This window comes from Bombina bombina, chromosome 1 (genome assembly GCF_027579735.1).
Source record: "Bombina bombina isolate aBomBom1 chromosome 1, aBomBom1.pri, whole genome shotgun sequence".
NCBI classification, from domain to species: domain Eukaryota; kingdom Metazoa; phylum Chordata; class Amphibia; order Anura; family Bombinatoridae; genus Bombina; species Bombina bombina.
This window is the reverse complement of record NC_069499.1, coordinates 933205564-933232224: the sequence shown is the minus strand read 5'-3', so window position 1 is coordinate 933232224 and position 26661 is coordinate 933205564. Positions and strand designations below refer to the sequence as shown.

Sequence of the window (26661 nt, the reverse complement as noted above, 5' to 3'; positions counted from 1 at the left end):
GGTTTTCTGTTAAGGACTGTTGAATAAAAAAAAATATCTTTTTGACATTATGCCTTTTTTTTCCATTTATTTATTTATTGTTTACAAATGCTTAATAGTGATGGGTGTGTGTATGTGTCATTTACTCCATAATGACAATGGCAAGTTTTCACAAACTCACATGTGAGTGCTTGTGTCTGCTATTACTGCCTGAGCGTGTGTGTGTGTGCCTATCTATTCCTGCATGTGTGTGTGTCTGCTATTACTGCCTGAGTGTGTGTATGCCTATCTATCCCTGCCTGTGTGTGTGTATCTGCCTATTACTGCCTGATTGTGTGTGTGTGTGTGTATGCCTATCTATCCCTGCCTGTGTGTGTATGCCTATCTATTTCTGCCTGTGTGTGCATGTCTCTGTCTATTACTGCCTGTGTGTGCATGTCTCTGTCTATTACTGTCTGTGTGTGCATGTCTCTGTCTATTACTGCCTGTGAGTGCATGCCTCTGTCTGTTACTGCCTGTGTGTGTATGTCTCTGTCTATTACTGCCTGTGTGTGCACGTCTGTCTATTACTGCCTGAGTGTGTGTGTGTGTGTGTGTGTGTATGCCTATCTATCCCTACCTGTGTGTGCATGTCTCTGTCTATTACTGCCTGTGTGTGCATGTCTCTGTCTATTACTGTCTGTATGTGCATGTCTGTGTCTTTTACTGCCTGTGTGTGCATGTCTGTCTATTACTGCCTGTGTGTGCATGTCTGTCTATTACTGCCTGTGAGTGCATATCTCTGTCTATTACTGTCTGTGTGTGAATGTCTTTGTCTATTATTGCCTGTGAGTGCACCTCTCTGTCTATTACTGCCTGTGTGTGCATGTCTCTGTCTATTAATGTCTGTGTGTGAATGTCTTTGTCTATCATGGCCTGTGTGTGCATGTCTCTGTCTATTACTGCCAGTGTGTGCATGTCTCTGTCTATTACTGTCTGTGTGTGAATGTTTTGTCTATTACTGTCTGTGTGTGCATGTCTCTCTCTATTACTGCCTGTGAGTGCATGCCTCTGTCTGTTACTGCCTGTGTGTGAATGTCTCTGTCTATTACTGCCTGTGTGTGCACGTCTCTGTCTATTACTGTCTGAGTGTGTGTGTGTGTGTATGCTTATCTATCCCTGCCTGTGTGCTCATGTCTCTGTCTATTACTGTCTGTGTGTGCATGTCTGTGTCTTTTACTGCCTGTTTGTGCATTTCTGTCTATTACTGCCTGTGAGTGCATGTCTCTGTCTATTACTGTCTGTGTGTGAATGTATTTGTCTATTATTGCCTGTGAGTGCACGTCTCTGTCTCGCCAGAAACACGGGGCATCAAGCTCCATACGGAGCTTGATACATATGCCCCATAGTCTCTTTCTATGCATACTAACCACTAATAATCAGTATGAATAAATATATAACTTGCCCTAGATAAACATATATATGTCATAGCTTACTGCTATGCTCCAGTATTTCCCTTCCCCCCCCCCCCACACCATTCCTTCCCAGCAATATGATCGCACACCATTTCACTGGCTTACATAGGCATTACATATTTTAAAAAAAAAAAAAAGGGAGGGAGGGAGGTCCCCACCCCTCCCGTCCCCTGGCCAATACTCTCGACACGTTCAGAGTTGGGGGAGATTGCCCCGTAACATTTCTTCTTGCAAATATATTGAGTGATAAAAAGGTCGAACTATTAGATGTTGTATATCCCGTGAATAAGATTTAATCAAATCTCCCCATTTCTTAAAAAACATTTTTATATTGTTCTCCTTTGCTGGATCTGTGGCACACCGTTCCAAAATTAACAAGTTATATATTTGTTTGACAAACTCTGCAATAGTATGACTTTTTCTTGAGATCCATTTTTTAGTAATTAAATTCCTTCCTATTAAAATTGCTAAGTTTATGAAATCTCTATTTCTATATCTATTTTGTTTTGGTAAGAGAAAAATCACTGCTTCAAGTTGCATATTATAATTCTCTTGAAGAATCTTCATTAACCAGTGATTAACCCTCTTCCAAAATGTATTTATCATGAGGCACTCCCATATATAATGTAGCAGATCAGCTGAACTCTTTTGACATTTAATAACATTTTAAGACAATTCTATTATTCTTGTTCTCTTGGTATCCATTGTTAAAAAAGCATATGTACATATCCTTAGCAGCACCAATGCAATACTAAGAGCTAACTGGTAGTTGGCCGCAACACACATTTGTCTCTTGTCATTTGCTCACCAGATGTGTTCAGCTAGGTTCCAGTAGTGCACTGCTGCTTTGGAGCTGACCTCTAAATGACAGAGTGACATGCAAGGTCTAGGAGGGGGACTTAAGAATCTGTGAGGGGGGCACTTTTTGGAATTTTGCCCTGGGAGTCAGATTCTCTAGAAACGGCCCTGGCTAGAAAAATGATAGATTGTAATACCACTGTTGAATTCTTTCAAAGGAAAGCATGATTGACATTAGCTAGTTGGATAGCCACTTGAAAACCATAAAGTGGTTTATTGCGGGTGTTTGCATGCGTTTTTCGCTTGTATTACAAGTTGAAAGTAAACATGATCGGTTGAGTGCAATTGAAGTTAACGCGCATTGGGTTAGCGCAAACTCAGAGCTCTGGTTAATTGTTTTGCAAAACAAAAAGTGTCACAAAACATATAAAAAATACATTACAAAGTACAGTTACACTCATAATAACACCATCTAATAAACATTATTCAAAAACAATATATTGCACAAACAAGCTATAAGGGATTAAAGATATGAGGTCTTTGGATTTAGGGAAAAAAAGGCAGGCAAAGGGATCTAACATTGATATATATATACATACTGTATATATGTCTAAAGGTGGATATGTATGTATTTATATATGTGTCTATTTATGTGTACAGATGCATTTATATGTGTATATATGTATTTACAGACATATCCATATAAACACATAAATACATATGTACACATATATAGAAGTGCATTGGAGCCCTTCGCAGTAAAGTAGATGAAAACATGTAAAAACATATTTATGCAATATTAATATTTCATAAAGTGTTATAGGGGTAGATTTATCATAGTGCGAGTGGACATGATACAATGTAGCCTATCATGTCCGCTGCACATACGCTGTCGGCATTTATCATTGCACCAGCAGTTCTTGTGATCTACTGTAAAAAACAAAGGAGAAAACGAGAGCAAAACCACTCTAAGGGTAAAAGTTTTAATGTTCACATATAAAATGCAATAGAAAAACAAACGTACAGAATGTAAAAACAATATGTGCACTCAAAAGTTTTCACTGTATGGTACTTTCTTATGGCAAGCTATGATTGATTTCCTCGGTCCGCCATTTGAATCCTGCAGTGTCAAAGTACGATCACAGCTTTGTTATTTCAGGTGAGCGTAACAACACTAGGACATAGTGCTTGCATCTGATTGGTCCCACCAGTACCTCGACGCGTTTTCTCTGGTTACGACCAGATTTTCTCAAGAGGGTATGGTGTGAACTGCTGGTGCAATACCGCCCCCTGCAGATTTGCGGCCATTCGGCCGCTAGCAGGGGGTGTCAATCAACCTGATCGCACTTGATCAGGTTGATTTCTGTCCGCGGCCTCAGAGTAGGCGGACAAGTTATGAAGCAGTGGTCTTTCTGGCAAGCCTGAAGGCTCGCGCGGAAACAGGGGCATCAACCTCCATACGGAGCTTGATAAATCGGCCACATAGTGTGTATTTACTGTAAATATTTCACATTCCAATGTTCTGTACATAGCAGAATATTTCTATATATATATATTATTTGTATATGTCTATACCTATATATAATCATGTATATATATATATATATTTATATATAGATATATATATATTGTACCAAAATACCATCAGTTATATATAGAAATATGTATTTAAGAATAAATAGAACATATTCTTTGTAAAGAACATTGGAATGTGAAATATTCATATTTTCATGTCAGGTTAGCGCACTTGAGACTATCCGATCAGGTTTGCGCACGAGTAAGGTGTACTTTCAGCTTGTAATACACACACAATATTCTAACTGGCTTTTTATGCTCGTCAGGTTTAACTTGTAAAACGAGCGCAACCCGTCGAGCGCAAAAAAAGCGCACTTCTACCGCAGTTAACGCTCAAGTGGGAGTGTTAAATAATGCTCCACCTGTAATCTGGCCCTTTGTATTTAATAATCACATTAAATATATCATTTTAAAAATTATATTTGTGGCCTTTTTTGGATCTCATCAAAATACAATAGAAGGAAAATAAGTGTAAAGTTTTAAGTGTTCAAAAAGCAATGTGAGCCACTATATTGTATCCTTGGTTTCCTGCTTTACTGAAAGGCTCGCCAGAAACACGGGGCATCAAGCTCCATTCAGAACTTGATAGATAGGCCCCTAGGTGTTTAAAGGATCCATGCTGTCATCTGTAGGTTCTGCTAATTAAAAAGGCAGAGTACCTCTCAAGGAAATGGTCCAGTTTTTTTTTTATATAAATTATGATAATGAAGGTTATGTTGAAGATCAAGCAAAATATTAAACTAATACTTTGAGACTTGATTTTAAATATCTCTCTTCAAAGTGACAAATTAGCAACATATAAGATGGCAGCTACCAGAATTACCACCTAAAATCCTAAATGGACATTCTACTGAAGCACTTTTCTTTCATACACAAGTTGAAATTTAGTGTTAAGTAAAAGAGAGATATTCGTTTTGCGAATGAGTTTTAATAAATATAGGTCAATGTCTTAAGCTGGCACTGGTAAGAAATAAATAGCTGATACGGCTGTATTACTTGCAGTTCCGTTTTAAAAAGCTTTTACATCACACATTTTTTATAAAAAAGAATCAATATTTTCTCGATGCTGTCCTTTCAGATAGATAACAAAAAATATTTCAGTATAGGGTCCTTTTAAGTAATTGTTGTTCTATAAAGGAATTATGGAGTGAAATTCATATTGGTAAATGTCAGTATTTTTTTCTTCATATTTCCTTTGAGTAGCAACTGGTGTCAATACATAACAGAAGCTCAAAGTGACTGTTAAAGGGACAGTCAAGTCCAAAATAAACTTTTATGATTCAGATAGGGCATGTCATTTTAAACAACTTTCCAATTTACTTTTATCACTAATTTTGCTTTGTTCTCTTGGTATTCTTAGTTGAAAGCTAAACATAGGAAGTTCATATGCTAATTTCTTAGACCTTGAAGGCCGCCCCTAATCTTAATGCATTTGACAGTTTTTCACCACTAGAGGGTGTTAGTTCATGTGTTTCCTTTAGATAACATTGAGCTCATGCACGTGAATTTACAGAGGAAAGAACACTGATTGGCTAAAATGCAAGTCTGTCAAAAGAACTGAAATAAGGGGGCAGTCTGCTGAGGCTTAGATACAAGGTAATTACAGAGGTAAAACGTGTATTAATATAACTTTGTTGGTTATGCAAAACTGGGGAATGGGTAATTAAGGGATTATCTATCTTTTAAAACAACAATTCTGGTGTTGACTGTCCCTTTAAGAAAACTAGCAATAGAAGCTGATTGACAGGGTGCAAAGTGTGCAATTAATTGTACAAGGATTTTAAAATACAGCTGAAAACTATTAATGCATCTAAATTTTATAAGAACTGTAAATACTTTTACAATGATTCATTTTTTTGTACCTAAACAAGTTACACAGTTTAACCGAACCAAATTATTTTCCATATAAGCTACTTGTGTTATTTTCCCATTGAACACATTAAGCTAATTTGCATATCATTTACAGATTTTTTTTATTTTCTTCTCTGAAACAACACTGAACAGGATAAATACTGAGAAAGATTTGTCACACTTTAATTTCCCAGTAACATCAAAATGCAATCTGGGGCAACAGGAACACTGTTTCCCACAAACAGTATCTGGAAAATGAAAGGGTTCTGATTAACAGCAGATTAGAGATAGTTTTACTATACATATTTACAAAGAAAAAAGTTATATAATTCTTCTGCCCAGGAAGTGAGTACTGAGTTCAGCTGAGTCACAATCTCTGCTATCCACTAGTAAGGGTTTACCTGTTTCTCTTTTTCTATATTCACAGGAAATGTACTTGGACTATTGCCTTGCCAGAATTAAGACGGCATTCTTTCCCACATTCTTCAAACTGCACATTTAATTATAAAATAAGAAGAGATTTTTCTATGTCCTATTTGAGATCATTGTTTGTAAAGGCAGTAAAAAGATAAGAAGAGAAATGTACGCAAGCGCCAGCAATATATTTACATGACTATAATTTGTGTTACAAGGTCAATGTTAGCTTGTAGAGAAATATATCCAAACGTGCTGCCCGTCTTTAGTTCATATGCATTAACTGGACTTGAACTGGTTTCATGCTTCTCTTTCACAGAATGTACCGAAGACCAAAGTACATGAGGTCTTGGTAAGGTTGAAGACTGCACAGCTGGAGTTAAGACATCTGAAATCTATGCTAACATTTAAGTTAGTAAAAAAGGAAGACATTATCTACAAATGCAAGCAGTAAATTATTTGTCCTAGAAACTACAGGCTCTGCACGTGGACATCTAGGATCGCTAAATATCTGAATTGTTTTTTGCGCTACTTTATAATTGTACAACGATGTCTTTTGTCCGTCACTTTTTGGCCTGCGTTTTTGGAAGTGGTGCTTGGGTTGCCATTAATGGCCTATGGGTGGAACTTCCACTCATTGTGAATGATCTGCCAGAAGGATGGTACCTGCCATCGTACCTTACAATCATCATCCAGTTGGCTAACATTGGACCCCTCTTTGTCACTCTCATGCATAAACTAAGGCCTAAAAAGTTGAATGAAGTTGCTGTCATTTATGCAATAATTGTTTTGGGAATAGTAGCTTCTTTTCTTTTGGCATTTTTTTGGAAAAATACAACATGGATAGGAGGACAACTTCATAGTACAGCTTTTCTTGTTTTAACTTTTTTCTTATCACTTGTGGATTGTACTTCATCCGTAACATTTTTACCTTTCATGATGCAATTGGATGCCAAATACATAACAACATATTTCATTGGTGAAGGACTTAGCGGATTTATTCCAGGTGTGTTATCGTTGATTCAAGGAGTTGGAATGGTCAGATGTGTTAACACTTCTCAACATGAGAACTTAACAAACTTGTACAACAGCACAGAGCAGCCGTACATCATAGAAACCCAATATCTCCCTGCTAATTTTTCAGTTCAAGTGTTCCTATTTCTCTTATTTGTACTGATGGTTTTCTGTCTAGTGGCATTCGTGTTCCTAACAAGACTGTCTAAGAAAGACAATTCCAATGAAGTTTTGCTTAAAAGTACAATCAATCTCAATTCATGTGCCACTGTGGACAACTTAGATCATTCATGTGACCTGCAACCACATGAAAGTGTCACAGCTCAGCACAGTTACCCGCAACCTGACTTTGAAGAAAATAATATAAAGTATTCCTGTGGCCAATATGCTCTGATCTACACCCTGACTGCCTGGGTGAATGCTCTTACTAATGGTATCCTTCCATCAGTACAGACATACTCGTGCATGCCATATGGTACCTTGGCATATCATCTTACAGCCGCGCTTGGTTCAATGGCAAATCCCCTGGCATGTCTTATTGCAATGTTCATACCTTGCAGGCAAGTGGTGTAATATAAATATTTCACTGTATGGATATGAGGTAACATTAAGATACAGAAAGGATTATTTGTCACAGTTAAAAAGTAGTGATAGATAAAGCTCCTTTACATTGCGGTCAATGGGAACTGTGTGTTCCCAGTAAATATATATGTATATGCTTATATACATATATATTTATGTGTTAATATGTGTATATACACATATAGACACATATATATATATATAATCATTTACATGTATATTTAGCATTGCTGCCCATCGCTGTGCTACTTCCCCGCTGCGCAAGTTCTGATGCCGTGTATGACGGCATCAGAACGAGGCTCCCAAAAAAGCGCAATGTTTCAAATCTGTTTTGGGAAATCAAAAGCCCACGATTTTCACAGTTAAAATACAAAAAGAGGGGAAAACTAAATAACTAGTGTATATTGCAAATTATTTTCACCAAACATAATTAAGCATTCTATATTACATTCTAAAACTGTTCCATATCCCTTGAAATACTAATACAATAGCTACTATATTCAAACATCAAATGATCTGTTCGAATATGTATTTTTTAAATTAGGGTTTTAAAAGTATGTGTGCTGAAGATTTTAATACTTGTAAAATTAGTTTATAGGTTAAAATATTGTTAAATGCATGTAACAGTCTGCCAAAGCATCACCTGTAGTTGGTAGCATAGTTTAGCTGATATATATTGTGATTGTCTTAATGTCACATCATTTGGTGATGTCCTCATATACGCAGATTAGCGTATACACTGAAATATATATATATATATATATATATATATATATATATATTTTATATCAGACAGGTCTGCATTTATCAGAAACATTTCAGATATATTCAACCCCTAAACAACCCATTTGGCCTTCTTTGAACATCATATCTTGGCTATTTGTACAGATTTATTTTCAGTGTTAATGTTTTGTCTTTTTACATGCTCACATGTTTATCAAACATAATCTTTTTTCAGTGGTTTAATTAAAAAGTAAAAGTACCACTCAGGACTCGCAGAGCACTGCTGTTCACAAGCAAAACTGCTGCTGATTCAATCAGCAGGGCTAGTTACACAGCTGAGTCATGAGACTTTTCCACTCAGGACCTGCAGTGCTCTGTGGGTTCCGAGCAGTGTTTCTTCTGTGTGTTTAACTCCTTTGCAGGGTTAAACAAACAGTAGTGCAGGGTCAATAGTCTTAAAATTGCATGCTCTAATTAATTATTATGGCCCTTTAAGTTTTGAAAAGAAGTATTTTTACAATGTACTTGTATGACAAAAGATTCTAGTAAAAGAGATTATTGTTTCAGGGGTAAATGTTCTTATGCAGCAAGTGCCAATTGTGCCTGCATTTAAACACTACCACTTATGCTGTATTTGAATGCAGGTGCACTGGGCATGAAAACCATATGCACATATGCAAACCAAAAATCTAGCAGCGCTCCCTAAAAGAAAAAAAAAAGATACCTAACCAATAAAAAGAATTCACAACTGCTATTCTGGAGCAAATAAAATTACCTAGTTAACTATAAAAAAAAATATTTTAAAAAACAGCGCTACAAATAAGTATCCAATAATGTATTTATTTTTTAAAATATAGTAAAAACATAAAGGGCCAGATTATAAGTGGAGCACTAATTAACGCTCCTGCTCAAGCTTTAATTGTGCTAGAAGTAAGCTTTTTGCACTCGGGTTGCGCTTGTATTATGTGTTGAAAGTAAACTGTTTTCACTTACGTGCTAACCCGAAGAGTGCAAAAAGCCAAACTTACAATATCGCTAGCATGTTCACTTATTCCCCCATAGAAGTCAATGGAGAAAAAAAGTGGAAAAAACACCCAACTCTTGAGCAAACCAGATTGAATATTCTCAAGTGCACTAGCCCGATATGAAATTATTAATATTTCACATTCCAATGTTCTTCATATAGAAGAATATGTTCCATTTATATCTTAATACATATTTCTATATATATCTGATGGTATTTTGGTACAATATATATTTATGATTATTTATAGGTATAGATATATACTGATATATATATATATATATATATATATATATATATATATATATATATATATTTATAAATACTTAGAATATATTCTGCTATGTACAGAACATTAGAATGTAAAATATTTACAGTAAAGACATAGTTAAACCTTTTTTTAAATATGCATGAATATTTTTTTCATCCAAAGCACTTATATATGTGTTTTATGTGTGCACATATGTATTTATGTGTTTATATGTGTATATATGTTTGTAAATGCATTTACCCACACACTCGGCACTTTCCATTCCCATAATAACTGACACGACCACTTGGGTGAAACGGCTGCAGCCCACATTTATTAACAGGTAATTTTTTAGACAATAACCATTAAACCATCTTAACCAATATAAATAACATAGGGTGCCGCCCCCCAGATAGCCACACGTGCCTTCCCCTGGCTACTGCCAGGCATGCCCCCGATCTCAAAACTCTCCCCCTTCTTCAAGGAAGGTACCACATGGTCTTGAACCCGCCTCATAAGGCCAGCACCCGCCACAGCTGCGGCTACCTCATCTTCTACCTCATCTTCAACACAAAGGGAGGGAGCTTTTTCCCGCTTAACTAAAATGACTCCCAGCTTCCGCTGCAAACCCCTCTTTATCCTATCCCTAACACCTCCCCTTGGTTACCTTTCCACCTAGCAACCCTTCCCTAAGGCCTACAGTGTGGTCACTAACCCTTCCAGTCTAATTATTTCCTTCTGGGGTTCTATTGACCCACACACTCGGCACTTTCCATTCCCACAATAACTGACACGACCACTTGACTCTGGGGTGAAAAGGCCACAGCCCGCATTTATTAACAGGTCATTTTTTAGAAAATAACCATTAAACCATCTTAACCAATATAAATAACATAGGGTGCTGCCCCCCAGATAGCCATACGTGCCTTCCCCTGGCTACTGCCAGGCATGCCCCCGATCTCAAAACTCTCCCCCTTCTTCAAGGAAGGTACCACATGGACTTAAACCCGCCTCATAAGGTCAGCACCCGCCACAACCCCACCCAAGCGGACCAAGGCCTTTTGCACCCCTTCCCTCAGATTGAAATTAAATAGGTGTAACCCCACCTCATTGAGGTGAAGACCATCCTTTAAGAAGAAACACCTTCCTGACTCCCCTTCAAACTCAACATGGCGAATGCCAAAACCTCCCAACTTTCCTACAAAACTCGAAATTGTCCTATTAACCTTTTTCCTAGATGCATCAAGCCTCCTTCCATCCCAAGCTGACCTCCACACAAGCCTGGTCTCAATCTCAGACCAAACTATCAACAAGTGTGGGAACAGTTCCTTAAGCCTCCTCAATCCCCCTTTCATCCTATCCACCAGCTCCTTCTGAGCCATGCACCTGAGGTCGTTCCCCCCGGCATGAATTACCAGGATGTCAGGAGGCCTGTATAACCTGGCATTTTCACACACCAAAATCACTACCCTTTCCCATTTTAGACCCATGACCCCAAACCATCGAACTAAAACTTGGTCCCCCGGAAGGCTCAGCTGAATCCCCGTCTCCTTCACTGCTGCCGCCTTCCTTGCCCAGTAAATGTATGAATGGACCACTATCCAACAGTGGAGCGGACCTGCTGGGAGACACAAAACTACACTCTCAAATTCGGCTTTACATATAGTCTAAAGCACCCTGACTTCCATCTCCCCACATGCTTCACGACATTCACACCCAAACCGGCTTCATACGCTTCCGTTGCGGCCCCTATCCTGAAGCAATGGCACCCAAATCCTTTGGGTCCACCCCCACAACCTCCAACGCCATAGACAAAACCGACCTAAATTGGAATTTTGACAACACACTGCCGTCTTCATGTCTCAACAACGGGCCACCAGCCTCAAGGCGGCACCCCAAGTATTCTTCCACTGCCAGGACTGGGCAAAATTCACCCCCAATCGCAAACAGCTGGATCATCCAGCCTTTTCCTTCCTGATCCGTCTTTGATTTCCTTAACCATATCATCAACTCATACTCACCCAGAAACACCTCACTCACCCCTATACCACCCACATCTTTCCTATTTGCCCCTACCAATTCCAGGATCCAAAAAGCACCAAAAAACACCAAGACAAACACCGTCCTGAACAGCAGGTCTCAAACCTTGACTTGCACACTTGTGGTAACACCTCCACCACTTTCTTCAACAACAAGAAAACCAGCGGACGCCTCTTGTCCACTGATCCCCTCCCCCTGCACAAGCCCCGTGCCACCAACTTAACCAAAAATTATTTTGTTAAATCACCCCAGTCTAACAGAAAAGGAAGGCTAAAGCCACCACCTGCCTCTTCACTACCGACCTAGACAAAGCCACCTCTTGCCATTCCTCAATCCACTCCACCAAACAGGTCAATCCCCCCTTCCGCAACAACACACTCCCCATCCTTGACATTCTGTCAAACCATTTTTGCCACACCGGTACATACGCCTTCCATGTATTAAGGGCTAACGCCCCCCTTGCTAGTCTCAGTCCCCTAGAAAGTTCATCTGCCACAACTCCCCCGGGCAAGCCAGCCCTTCTGCATCCTCTTCCGGAGCCACAGACCTGAACCTCTCCCACTGCAAAAAGGAAAGAGAATCAGCAATTATGTTCATCTTCCCCGGCACATGCACAGCTCTAAAAAAGACATTCCCTCTCAAACATTCCAGTACAAATACCCGAAGGAGCCATATCACAGGGACCGACTTTGCAGTCAACTTGTTAATAGCAAAGACTACCCCAAATTATCCGAATTAAAAACAACTTTCCGGTTCCCCAAAAACCTCTTTCCACACCATTACCGCCACTACCAATGGAAACAATTCCAAGAACACTAAATTCTTGGTTAAACCACCCTCTTTCCAGCCCGCTGGCCAGTAATTGGTACACCACTTGCTGTTCAAATAGGCCCCGAACCCGACCGCGCCCCACGCGTCCGTGTACAGGTGCAGCTCGTCGTCCCACCGCCACCTCCTGAACAATTGAACGCCCTTTAAACTCTTCCAGAAATCTCAACCACACCCTCAAGTCGTCCTTCAGATCTTTTGAAAGACAGACCCTGTGATTCGGAGCCCTCAGACCGGCCATTGTCAGTGACAGGCATCTCCCGAAAACCCTACCAACTGGTATTACCCTACAGGCAAAGTTTAACTTGCCGAGCAGTGACTGCACTTCCCTCAATGTCGCCTTCCCCTTTTGAAGAGCCTCAGAAATGACCTACCTTAAATACTCAAGCTTCTCCTGCGGCAAACAACACTCCATCCTTACTGAATCTATTTGAATACCCAAAAAACTTAGTGTGGTAACCGGACCCTCCGATTTCTCACCCGCTACTGGGATCCCAAACTGTTCCGCCGTGTCCAAGAATGTCCCCAACAACAGTTCACAATCACCTGAGTCAGCTGCCCTGACAAATAGAAAGTTGTCCAAGTAATGGACAATTGAGCTCCACCCCAACCTCTCCTTCACCACCCATTCCACAAAATAACTACATTTCTCTAAATACGAGCACAAAATGGAACAGCCCATGGGTAGGCACAAATCTATGAAGAATTCCCCCTGAAAATGGCACCCTAAAAGATGGTGACAGACCGGGTGCACCGGCAACAGCCGAAAGGCTGCCTCGACATCCACCTTTGCCAAGAGGGCACCCTTCCCTGCCCGTCTAGCCGCATCCACCGCTTTGTCAAAAGAAGCGTAATGGACCGCTGTGAGGGCCAGGTCAATTCCATCGTTCATCAGATAAGAAAGGTGGTGAATCATCCGGATCTGCCCCACTGCTTTCTTTGGGACCACACCCAAAGAAGAAACTTGACGGTTATCCAAAGGCAAGTCCTTGAAGGGACCCGCCATCCTACCCAAAGCCACCTCCCTTTCCATTTTAGCTCTTACTACCTGTGGAAATTGCAACGCAGAACTCAAATTGCCCGAAATCCCAGACCCTTCCAATTCATTAAAGGGGATACGGAAACCCGAACTAAACCCCTATAGCAACAGCTCCGCATCCCCCGCTCTTCCCGCTTCCTTTATTCCGCTTGAAGCACTTGGCGCCCGAGTGGGCTCCCCCACACACTGAGCACTCATGCTTGTATTTGCAGGCTGACCCAAACCTGCAGACTCCTTCATTAAACTGAAAGCACAATCCTTTTCAGGTTGCCATCATGGTTGCCCCACTCCCGACGCCCCACTGCTACCTGTCCCCGCGCTCCGAAAGGACTGCTTCCTCAATGGAGTCATGAGCTCCAACCAAACCCCCATCTCGCGGTCATCCCACCGCATCTCCGGATGCACCGCCATCCTCTGGCGAAACTGCTTATCGTAACGCTACCATGCTACTCCACCGTACGTTCTCTGCTCCACCGAAATCTCATCAAAGTAACAGAACATTGCAGAGCAATGTTCCGGGAATTTGTTCCTGATCACGCTGGCTAATATACAAAAGGCCTTGGACCAGTTGGCAAACGTTTTTGGCAACTTTCTCCAACTTTTTTTCCTCTCCTCCTCCTCCTTCTTTCCCTGCTCTACCTTGGGGTCCTCCTTCACCTCAATAAAATAATCCAGAGGAAACAGCGAGAAAATCTCCACAAACTCCCTCTTCCAGATCTTCTCTTTCACTTCCTTGCTCAAGTGGATTCCCAACGGACCCATCGAGCATAAACACGGCCTCCTCAGGGCCTGATCCGTGACCTTTAGCACCTCCCTGGCAGAAGTCTGGACTACCGTCCCTTTTTCAGCTGCCACGGGGGCCACCCACCTCCAACTGCTGGCAACCCCACTCTACTTCCCTCAGCAGGTACCCACGCCCCAGCTGCGCCCCCTACCCCTTTTCCTTCTAACTGAGTGTCATGGAACCTACCTATATGTGTATTGTCTCTTTAAATCCTGACTATAAGTCCCTACTACTTCCTTGTTTGCAATTTGGATTTCAGGTGTAACTTCCTACTGTTCAGTCTGCTCTCCAAGGACTCTAAGCCTTCCTCGTGATTGAAGCAGGAGCTTCGTTCTGAACACTTACGTTCAGTCTTCCTTACAGTTTTCAACTCTGACACAAGGTACTTGCTGGCAGTAACATTGGTTACTGAAGTCCTAAACTAGGTAAATCTGACATCCACAGCCTTTTACTGCACTAGAGATTTCATTGGATCTTGCTTTTGTTCCGTGACTGGTGACGTCACATCTGGGTAAGATTTCCAGATTAACTCCGCCAAACTTTTGTTGTTACAGTCTCCCTGCTGCAACCATCTGTTCAGGGACGCTGTTTTCACTAGTGGTCTACATAAAGCAAGTAAGTGTTTAAACCGCATCTCATTTCTACTACGCTGTGTGTGTCACTACATGAACTGTCAGTTTGCCGTAATATAGGGCTCTTATTACTTACCTAAGATGTGTCTGTCTCTGCATGAACTTTCAGCTTAACGCTATATTGGGCTCTCATATCTGAGTTATGTAACATCAGGATTTAATATTATTTTGAAACACTTCAACAGTATCCTTGTTATCTGATCTTTACTAATTATATGTGCATATACTACAACTGAATAGCACTTCTAGTTATATTCATCTTTCTACATATTGTTGGAGTACAGAAAACATCTTTATCTCCAGTACTGAAGTAATTTCTCTAGATATTCCACTAACCTCAATACAACGCAACTATCTAGTGGTGATCCTATCTTATTTGCTAAAGTTTCTATATTCAGAAACTTCCCCTCTTCAACTCCTAAAGTTGACCCACAGTTTATGATCAAAACAGGGGGTTAAATACTTATTGATCCCGACTTCTTCTGAAACTGTGTGGTTCACATATAAAAAATTCAATCTATATTCTACACTGGACACTGAGACACCAGCTCCTTCAACCCTTTCAGCACCAACTCATGCACTCCCCCCTTTTCCCCCTGAGCATTACCCTCCCACAGCGAGGGCCCCTTTGCCTCACCTGCCCTTGACGCTGCCTCCGCTACTGTAAAATTCGCACTTCTGGAGGTCCCCTCTCCTTGACTCCTCCCACTAGCCGAACTCAATCTCTCTCTTCTCGGTCAATTAACTGCACAAATCTCCAGCCTGCCCCATGTGGGCGACGTGCACCCCTCCCGTTCTCCGTAGCGTCTCTGGGGCGACCGGGATCTCTCCCTTCACCGTTGCTCTCCGACATTGCTCCTAGCCTCCCCTACCTGCCTAAGCAAGGTGGGCTGACCTCTGCGAAGGGGGAGAAGCAGTCACCCTGTGGCCGCCTGCTTCCTCCCTACCCACCCTAGCCCTCACACTCCCCCCTTACCCCTAGTGTTTCCAGCCTGAACCCTGTCTCCCCCCACCTCCCCTGACCCTGGCACCAGGGAAAGTAGCAACTGCATCAAGGCAGCCAGGTCTCCTACCTGTGCTGTCTGCTACGGTGCATCCCATTGTTCCATCATGCTGTCCTCCCCTGCAAAGTCACTGTAGGACTTGTCCACCCACAGCACGTCCTCCTCCAGGTCCTGCGAAGACGTATGTGTCACAGGCAGCCCCTGCGGCTCCTCAGGGATGCCGTCCAACTCCTACAGATCTGCAAATAAATTGTCAATGTAATTTCCCTGTGCCGTATTGCATGCATTCCCCACTCCTCCCTCTGCCCCTCCTCTTCCCCTCCCATGCTCAACCCTCTGTCCTCCCCAGCTACTTCCCCTCCTCCCCCTACCATCCGCTCTGGCACCACTCCTCTCACTACCTCTCAGCTCCTGCACCAGCACCTCTACCGCCTCACCCATCCTGTCCTGGCTCCAGACCTCTAACCCTTCTCCTCTGTTCAACGCCCCCTCCTGCTCCTCCGCCAGACCTTCTTCCCTCTCCACACTGCTGGCATTAGCCACCCGTACCCTACTGCCTGTTCTCCTCCCCTGACTACCAGCTCTCCGTTTTCCACTGCCTGTCTGCTCTCCCCCATCTGCCCTACACCATGCCTGCACTCCGCCATCTCCCTTCTCCTTTGCGGTGCCCCCCTACTTGTGATACAGCTCTCCACAGCCTCCTCCTGTGCACCGCTTCTCCGTGCGACCTCCGTACTGTTGCTCACACTCTGCACCATCTCAGTGCTGATGTCACTGGTCCCGGTAAGCCATCCTCTCTGGCGCCCTCTAAGGCCCTCAGCCGCCATGACAGGTGACGTTACTAGGCCTCCAGCACTCCTCTTATGTCCGCCCGAATTCCAACTGCTCCCAGCCTCATGTTCCGACCTTTGCCAGCTCCCAGACCATCTCCGGCTCCTTAATGATGGACTAAGCCTCTCCGGTGGCCATGACCGATGCACCGGCCGGCCGTTAGACAGCACCTGCTCCGCTGCAACCGATGGCTCCCCAGCCGTACCCCCTCCAGCATCGCTGCCAATGTCCTCCTCTCTCAGTCTCTGCTGTATCCAGGTGAGACCCCTACTCTCAACTAAACCCTTAACCTGCTCCATTAATGCCTTAAGGCTCGCCATACCTGCTCAGCTTTTTCCCGCTTAACTAAAATGACTCCCAGCTTCCGCTGCACACCCCTCTTTATCCTCTCCCTAACACCTCCCCTTGGTTACCCTTCCACCTAGCAACCCTTCCCTAAGGCCTACAGTGTGGTCACTAAACCATCCAGTCTAATTTCTTCCTTCTGGGTTTCTATATATACACATATAAATACATAAATACATATGTACACATACACTCACCGGCCACTTTATTAGGTACACCTTGCTAGTACCGGGTTGGACCCCCTTTTTACTTTAGAACTGCCTTAATTCTTCGTGGCATAGATTCCACAAGGTGTTGGAAACATTCCTCAGACATGTTGGTCCATATTGACATAATAACATCACACAGTTGCTGCAGATTTGTGAGCTGCACATCCATGATGCGAATCTCCTGTTCCACCACATCAACAAAGGTATTCTATAGGGTTGAGATCTGGTGACTGTGGCGGCCATTGAAGTACAGTGAACTCATTGTCATGTTCAAGAAACCAGTTTGAGATGATTTGAGCTTTGTGGCATGGTGCATTATCCTGCTGGAAGTAGCCATCAGAAGATGGGTACACTGTAGTCATAATGGGATGGACACGGTCAGCAACAATACTCAGGTAGAACGTTGCGTTTAAACGATGCTCAATTGGTACTAAGGGGTCCAAAGTGTGCCAAGAAAATATCACTCACAGCATTACACCACCACCAGCCCGAACCGTTGATACAAGGCAGGATGGATCCATGCTTTCATGTTGTTTACGCCAAATTCTGGCCCTACCATCTGAATGTCGCAGCTGAAATGGAGACTCATCAGACCAGGCAACGTTTTTCCAATCTTCCATTGTCCAATTTTGGTGAGCCTGTGCGAATTGTAGCCTCAGTTTCCTCTTCTTAGCTGATAGGAGTGGCACCCGGTGCGGTCCTCTGCTGCTGTAGCCCATCTGCTTCAAGGTTCAACGTGTTGTGCATTCAACAATGGTATTCTGCATACCTTGGTTGTAATGAGTGGTTATTTGAGTTACTGTTGCCTTTCTATCATCTTGAACCAGTCTGCCCATTCTCCTCTAACCTCTGACATCAACAAGGCATTGTCGTCCACACAACTGCCATTTACTGGATATTTTCTCTTTTTCAGACCATTTTCTGTAAACCCTTGAGATGGTTGTGTGTGAAAATCCCAGAAGATCAGCAGTTTTTGAAATACTCAGACCAGCCGCCTGGCACCAACAACCATTCCACGTTCAAAGTCACTTAAATCCCCTATCTTCCCCATTCTGATACTCAGTTTGAACTTCAGCAAGTCGTCTTCACCACTTCTAGATGCCTAAATGCATTGAGTTGCTGCCATGTGATTGGCTGATTAGCAATTTGTGTTACCGAGCAATTGAACAGGTGTACCTAATAAAGTGGCCAATGAGTGTATATATATATACATACATTTACATCTTTAGACATGTATATGTATGTATCTCTATGTTAAAGTCCTTTGCATGCTTTTTTTTCTAATAACACCTGAGATCTCATCTCTTTGAGCCCTTATAACTTTTGTGTGCAATATTTTTTTTAAAAATAATTTTTATTAGATTGTGTTATTAGGAGTGTAAGTGTACTTTGTAATGTATTTTTGATGTGTTTTTTGTTTCACCAAACAGTTAATCAGAGCTCTGAGGACACGGCAATCATTCTAGCGTAAATCGCGATTGTGTTCAAACGATTGCGTTTACTTTTATCTTGCAATACCAGTAGAAAGCCTAACGAGCGCACACCACTCGTAGTCTGCCCCAAAATGAGAGCTAAAATTACTCTTGTCCATAGGGTAACAAATAAACAAAGAAAAAGCAATATTCATTTCACAATGCAAACTAAAACAAGAATAATTGCCGAGTCTAGAGAACTAGGGTCTGATGATCTAAAGTTCTCTAGTCTGGTAAGATTATCTAAGAAGTCTTGTCACTACTGACTGCTTGAGGGTTATTATGTCACTATGCAGGGTTCTAGATGTGTAGGAGAGATGCATACATTGCAATGTAATGCTAAAAAAAGTCCCATTTTGCATATCTGTCCATGCCACCAAAGTTTTGATCATTAAGTCCTTAGAACAAATCTTTCTAAAGTCCTGATTAGTGTCTGTCCAAACTAAAAAGGAATCCCGTTTTTCAAGGACACACCTCTTCATCAGATGTCAAATGTTCATATGCCCTTGAAACAGTAATACATTTAATACCTGTGATCAAATGTATTAGGCAGTCACATTTAGTGCTAAATTATTTAGCTGTCATGTTTTTACTTTCGCTTTTGTCACATATCTTTTGTTCCTTTGAGAAAACCTGCCTGAAAAGCCTGAGTCTTATAGTTTTTGCTTTTGCAAATTCAAACAACAGCTCTTCTAGTAGATTGGATTGGCTTAGAAAAAAATAAACAAATACAATTACCCAAGCAACCAAACAATATTTTCCTAAGGGAATTCCGATGGATTGGAAAGTCTGAAATGTTTCATTGTTGTAAAATTTGCTTTTAACAAATAAATTAAATTTGCACCTAAGGGATTCATTTAATTTAAATTGAAGAAGCTTATCAATTTTCTATCTACAAAATTCTCTTTCAAAGTCTATGGTGATAAATTCTGTTAAAAGAATCTACCCCCTGGCTATAAATGACTAGTATTGCTCTTTTAAATTAATAAATGTAAGGTTCATTGTCACTTGATTGATGAGCAAAATTATTTAAAGGGATAAAATGCCCATATGCTAAATCATCTGAAATGGATGCATTGTAGCTGAGAAGAAAATATTACCTGCACTTATCTATGTAAAAAAAGAAGATATTTTACCTCAAAATTTCATAAAGGGACACTTAAACCCAAATGTTTTCTTTCATGATTCAGATAGAGTATGACATTTCAAGCAACTTTCTATTTTACTTTAATTATCAATGTTTCTTTGTTCTCTTGCTATCTTTATTTTAAAAGCAGGAATGTAAATCTTAGCAGCCAGCCAATTTTAGGTTCATCACCATGGATAGTGCTTGCTTATTGGAGGCTTACATTTACCCACCAATAAGCAAGCATAACCCAGGTTCTCAACCAAAAATGGGTCAGCTCCTATGCATCACATTCCTGCTTTTTAAATAAAGATAGCAAGAGAACTAAGAAAAATTGATAATAGGAGTAAATTAGAAAGTGGCTTAAAATTGCACGCTCTATCTGAATCATGAAAGAAAAAATGTGGGTTTAGTGTCCCTTTAACCTCACAACAGTAATTGCTGTGTGAACAGTTATTGTTTTACTACTGTCAGCTTCATGTAAAAAAAACCCACCTTCCAATCAACTTCATCAGTACTAATGTTACACTTTGCTTTAATGTGATCTTATGAGATTTAACTTAAAGGGACACTGAAACCAATTTTTTAATTTTGTGATTCAGATAGAGCATGACATTTTAAGCAACTTTCTAATTTACTCCTATTATCATATTTTCTTCATTCACTGTATATTTATTTGATATGCAAGAATGTAAGTTTAGATGCCAGCCCATTTTTGGTGAACATCCTGGGTTGTTCTTGCTGATTGGTGGATAAATGAATCCACCAATAAAAAGTGCTGTCCAGAGTCTGAACCAAAAAAAGCTTAGATGCCTTCTTTTTCAAAAGATAGCAAGAGAACAAAGAAAAATTGATAATAGGAGTAAATTAGAAAGTTGCATGCTCTATCTGAATCACGAAAGAAAAAATTTGGGTTCAGTGTCCCCTTTAAATCTTGTGAGATTTGATAGTAAACTTAATGAAACTGAGAAGGGAAATAACATGACTGTGTCTGTAAATGCCAGATGCACGCTCCGTATGAAGTCCTGGGACTAGCATCCTGTTTGGCTGCCTAAAGTCCCTTTACTATGGGATGTGGCTACTGAGGAATTTTGAGGTAAAATATCTTTTTTACATAGAGATGTTCATGTGATATTTTCTAGTCAGCTTTTCATAGCTATACTGCATCACTTTAAAGCCCGTCAACATTTGGGTATCATGTCCCTTTAAAAGTTTTTTTTCCCGACTCTTTATATCTTTTTTTGTGCTTAATATTTTTAGTTAAAAAGACAATATGAGTCAAATATTTTAGTGCAAGCAAATGCTATACAACTTGTGGATATCTAGTTATTTTATTTATCAGGTGGTTATTTCCTATGTTAACTTACTTTCTCCCCCTAATTTTAGATCCCTTCTTACCCTTGTACTGGTGTCACTGGTTGGGACAGGATTTGGCGCGTACAACATGACCACAGCGGTAATGAGCCCTTGTCCCATTCTGCATGGTACCAACTGGGGTGTCGCTCTAATTGTAAGTTTTGTTTTTACACAATTCTGCTAGGAAATGTCTGGACGTATATTGTTGTGTTTTGTTTTATATATTAATAAAAAATAAAGTATATTGCTTACTATGTTTTTTTTAAATTTATATTTGGGATACCTCCCCCACTTTTTGGCGTATGTTTATATCCCCACAATCAATCCCCTCAGGCTGCTCACCTGCATAAGCTAATGACATAGGAAAGACTAGTGTGTGTTCCTGTTCTCCCACTACAGCTTTAAAAGCAAAGTATAACAACAAAGTTTGAATGGCAAGGAAGGGAACAGGGGGCATATTTATCAAGCTCCGTGTTGGAGCTTGATGCCCCGTGTTTCTGGCGAGCCTTTAGGCTCCTCGGAAACACAAGTTATGAAGCAGTGGTCTATAGACCGCTGCTCCATAACCTGTCCGCCTGCTCTGAGGCGGCGGACAGAAATCGCCAGAAATCAACCCAATCGAATATGATCGGGTTGATTGACACCCCCTTGCTAGCGGACGAATGGCCGCGAATCTGCAGGGGGCGGCATTGCACCAGCAGTTCACAAGAACTGCTGGTGCAATGATAAATGCTGAGAGCATATGCTGTCGGCATTTATCGTTGTGCGGCGGACATGATCCGCAATATCGGATCATGTCCGCTCGCACAATGATAATTCGGCCCCCAGGAGTTCACACAGTGGACGGGAGGTGCAGCTTCTCATTAGCTGCGCCACCTGATGTTTATAAGAAAAAAATGCTTATGCAGTTGGGCAGGGATTCATTTTGGGCAACTTTGGGGATATAAACATAGTCAAAAAATTATATTTATTTTTATATTTCACAGATGTTAATATATGATTGCAGAAAGTTTTCTGTTCCCTTAATTAATCATGGGACTCGACAAAGTACAGACATGGAGCATATTTCAATTAAAAGAATCCAAAAGAACAAGCAGTTATAGATTAGAAGTGATCTGAGAAAATAGCAGGGCAATTGATTAACCCTGTATCTTCCATAGAAAGTTGCTAAGAATTGACTAGTAATACGTTGCAGCCCTTTCAGACATCAATGTGGTTAAAACATAGAAAAATTAGTTTACTAGATGGGCCAAACAGTTTTCAATTGCTGCGAGTTCTATATTTATATTTATTTATAAGTGTTGGTTAAATGTGTGGCATCTGTAAAACATGTTAGGAACAGTAATTTCAGTTGTCATTTTACTTCCATAAAAAATGAGAGCAATGTTCAAACACTCTTCCCGTTATCAGTATTTTCACATTAGTGAAATGACCAAAGTCCACTTGAAATCCCAGATATTTTCTGTGTAGTGTATACTGCTGCAAATCTGCGTTTATATATTAGTTAATGGGGATTGTATGCAAAAAATTCATTTTTACATAAAAAATTCAATATTTGTTAGTTATGTCTGTAAAATACAGTACCACGTTGAGTGGTAAAGTACAGATAACCCTTTGGCTAAACACATTAAATGTGAGGCATATGTCAGCTATCGTATAGTAACAGGTTACACACCTGAATAGATTTATAGTGAAAAGATCAGTGCTAAACAGCCTTAAAGGGACAGTAAACACCCTTTTCTCAGTAATCCAGCAGATTAACATATCATAAGAGACTAAACTAATTAGAACAGATTAACAGTTTAACACCTTGTTTGCTGCAATTGTTTTGTGGTCTAGAGATGACAGTTTGCCCCTGTCATTGCATTAACAAAAAATATCCATTGTTTGGCATGCGCAGAAAAGATATGATATCAAACTACACTTTAAGGAGAGATAGATAGCAAGTTTAGGCTTGTGAAACCTGCCATGGGCTCTTTCAGTTTTCAGGACTGGAAAATCTATAATTTTCAGAGTTAAATTACAGAAAAAGGCTGGGAAAATTATATTTTAAAAGTATACTACGATGTTGTTTTACTATATATAAAGAAACATGAAAAACTAAATTTCTATTACATGATTCAGAAAGAGCATGTAGTGTTTAACATTTTTTTGTCTTATATTGAATTTGCTTTGTTCTTTTGATATCCTTTGTTGTAAGCATACCTAGGTATGCTCATGAGCCTCAATGTACTACTGGGTGCTAGCTGCTGATTGGCGGCTACTTTTACATGCCTTTTGTCATTGTCTCACCAAATGTGTTCAGCTAGCTCCCAGTAGTGCAGTGCTGTTCCTTCAACAAAGGATACCAAGTGAATTAATCAAGATGTGATAATAGAAGTCAATTGGTTTTGTTTCTCTTTAAGCATTTTATATTACAATTTCAAATAATTTGCTGTCCCTTTAAATACATGCGATTAAAGTGGATGATTTCTGTATTGTATATACTGATGTTTGATTCCTCTTTTCCTGTTTTATGGACTCCTCTATCTGTCTTTAAATGTTTCAGGTGATCTCGTGGGTTCTCTTCATCGGCCTGCTAAGTTATGTTAAAGTAATGATCGGGGTGATCCTGCGCAGTCAGAGTCACAGTGCCCTTGTGTATTGTGGAGCTGTGGTGCAGCTGGGATCCATGATTGGCGCTTTGGTCATGTTCCCACTGGTCAGTGTATATGGCTTCTTCAAGTCTTCAGATTTTTGTACTACAAAGTGCCCTCAATAGATCTCTAACATTACCAGTAGTAAGTAGAAGAGAATACACCCTGTTATCTCTTTAACCTTCATCATACCAGGATTAAATGCTCACATAAAAAAAAAAATCCTTCTTCTTGTATAGAACATGTATGCTGTATGGACAGCCTGTATTTATTGTAATTCCTTTTTTTGTACTTTAAATTGACTTTCACTTCACTAATGGGCACATCATCCGACTGATTTTACTGCCCACCTGGCACAAATGTAAGCCAATATTAAGCTAAAATGAGCTATTTTGTTTTTAATGTTTGTTGCACAAATTATCATTAAATCAAAAATAATCTGTGCTTTGGATAGCTTATGAAACATTAATAAATAACAGAAAGGGCAAGATTTATGACAGGGTGAATGCCCCGATTGGTCGCTGTCTCGCTCATTTGAGGCTGCAGCTGATATTTATAAAGCAGCGGTTTAAAACGCTGCTTCATAAACCCTCTCTGCCAAACCCTACTCCCACGCAATTTTTTTGCGTGAGGGTAGGGGTACGGTATTGCACTAGGGTCCCCTCGTGCAATGATAAATATGGGGAACACATTCACCTTTAAAATTTGCGATAAGATGCGGACAGGTTCACTACATGTGAATCCTGTCAGCTCGCAAATTGATAAATCTTGCCTAAAATGTTACAAAATTGAAAAATATTACACTGCCCCCACAGTTACTTAATAAGGCCACCAGTGTCAACATTGGTCTAGTTTCCATTGAGGTGGTAAAGTTTGGAAACGGGTGATAACTTAAAAAAATCTCCTTAGACTTTAATGAAGATAAATGCTTATATTACCAGCTTCCACAATCTACCACCTCAATGGGAATTAGGCCATTATCTGCTACTCATATATTCTGCTTCAAATCTTTAAGAGACATTTGTATATCACATGTTGAAATCTCTAAAAAGATAAATCTCACTTTGCACTTTCTCATCTTAGAGAGATGGTTCTACACTAACCTACTGTCCTATCAAACTGAATCCTTAGAATACGGTAATTTAGAATACTGCTTGTTATTGTGAATACCCTTGTGTGGTAAATACCACTACCACTGGCATGTATGCACCCACAACCCATTCTGCAGATTCTTATAAACCTCTGTCAGGTAGCGATAAATAAACGCCTTTGTTCTCATCTGGTCCGTGTGTCTTTTTTTTCTCATTAAATAGCTGAACAACAGACGTTAACCCTCAAAGGGCTGGTAGAAGGCATTTGCAATTCTCTGGAGAAAGGGGTCTGCCCGTCATAATGTTAGGTGCAGCTGAGACCTTTATGTGAGCTGCAATTTTATTGAGATGGGATGAAGGAAAGACAATAGGGGATCTATGTCTGTACTATGTTCTTAATCAGAATATATGAGAGCGTCAGCTGCAGACCTCTGTTTATCAATTATAGTCAGTGGCGCAATGATATGCAGCGTTCCATGAAAATTATTAGCTCAATAATTAACTGCTACTCAGATTCTGGCCCTGAAAGCTCAGGTGATCACATCACTAAACTGTTTTGTGGTAAGCAAATGTAGAAAAGTTTTCAAAAGCTAATCTGTATATGATGCTATACTTCAGCAGCTGAGAGGTCAATAACTCTACGATCATTGTCACACATTCCATAAAATAGTAGTCACATAGCCTAAGATAATATGTGCGATTTGCACAACAAACACAGTGTCCCACCCTCATACTTTATTATTATTTTACGTAATCTCAAATTCACAAATGTTTGAGAAGTCACTGCCTGCTGTACCCAGCCACAGCAAGAGATACGCAGGTAACGGAAGGCTAAGATCAGGGGAAAAAAAAGCCGTTTAGCACCATGTGTCCGCTCCACCAGTCACTAGGGAATTTCTCTTTCTTCTTTGCATTATGTCGGCCTCAGATAATGAACTCTGGGACAATAAAATGCTCATTTTGCTCCTTTGTAACTGTGCAGCAGGCTGCATTGAAATGCAAAGTGCCCTGTGACGATACAACATTTCCTTCTCTGGGACTGTCAGATGGATCCTGAATTGCAGCTGGTCAGGAGGGGCTGGCACCACCTGGACATCGAACACTCTCATGAGCTCCTGGTTCAGCCTTAAGGGGTGGACGGACGATTGCTCTCCCATCTGCTCCCAGGCTGCTGCCCCTCACCCCCACTTCTTAAGCTGCCAGCAGCAAGACAAGTGTCTGGGAACTTAAATACCCTGTGGCCCCAACTCTACAAATGAATTTTAGTAGGGTCCAAGTACTTCACACTTGCTTTCTTGTCCTAAATACATCACCAGAGAAGTTTCTGAGGGGAACTCTCTGTCATTAATATCATTTTATTAACAAATATCAAAATAACAAGAGTATTGCATTGAGCAATGATACTTTTTTATTGGACTAACTATACATTTATAAGATGACAAGCTTTCGGAAGAGTGTCATAATGCCTCTGTATTGTCATTCTTCTTCTCTCTGAATCAGATTTGTGAGTTTATGACACTGTGTGTAGGATCGTTTGTGACAAATCTTCCTAAAAATGTTCAGCGTTGCGGAATCTGTTAGCGCTCTACAAATAACCGATAATA

At 40.6% G+C, this 26661-nt stretch overlaps 1 protein-coding gene across 1 annotated transcript; it reads left to right on the top strand.

Moving 5' to 3' along the window:
- Window positions 1-6620: 6620 nt before the first annotated feature.
- SLC52A3 (solute carrier family 52 member 3) lies at window positions 6621-25244 on the top strand. Its single transcript, XM_053692969.1, has 3 exons — window positions 6621-7645; window positions 21361-21484; window positions 23879-25244. The coding sequence occupies exons 1-3, from the start codon at window positions 6621-6623 to the stop codon at window positions 24089-24091; spliced, it is 1362 nt and encodes a 453-aa protein (XP_053548944.1). The 3' UTR covers window positions 24092-25244.
- The last annotated feature ends 1417 nt before the right edge of the window (window positions 25245-26661 follow it).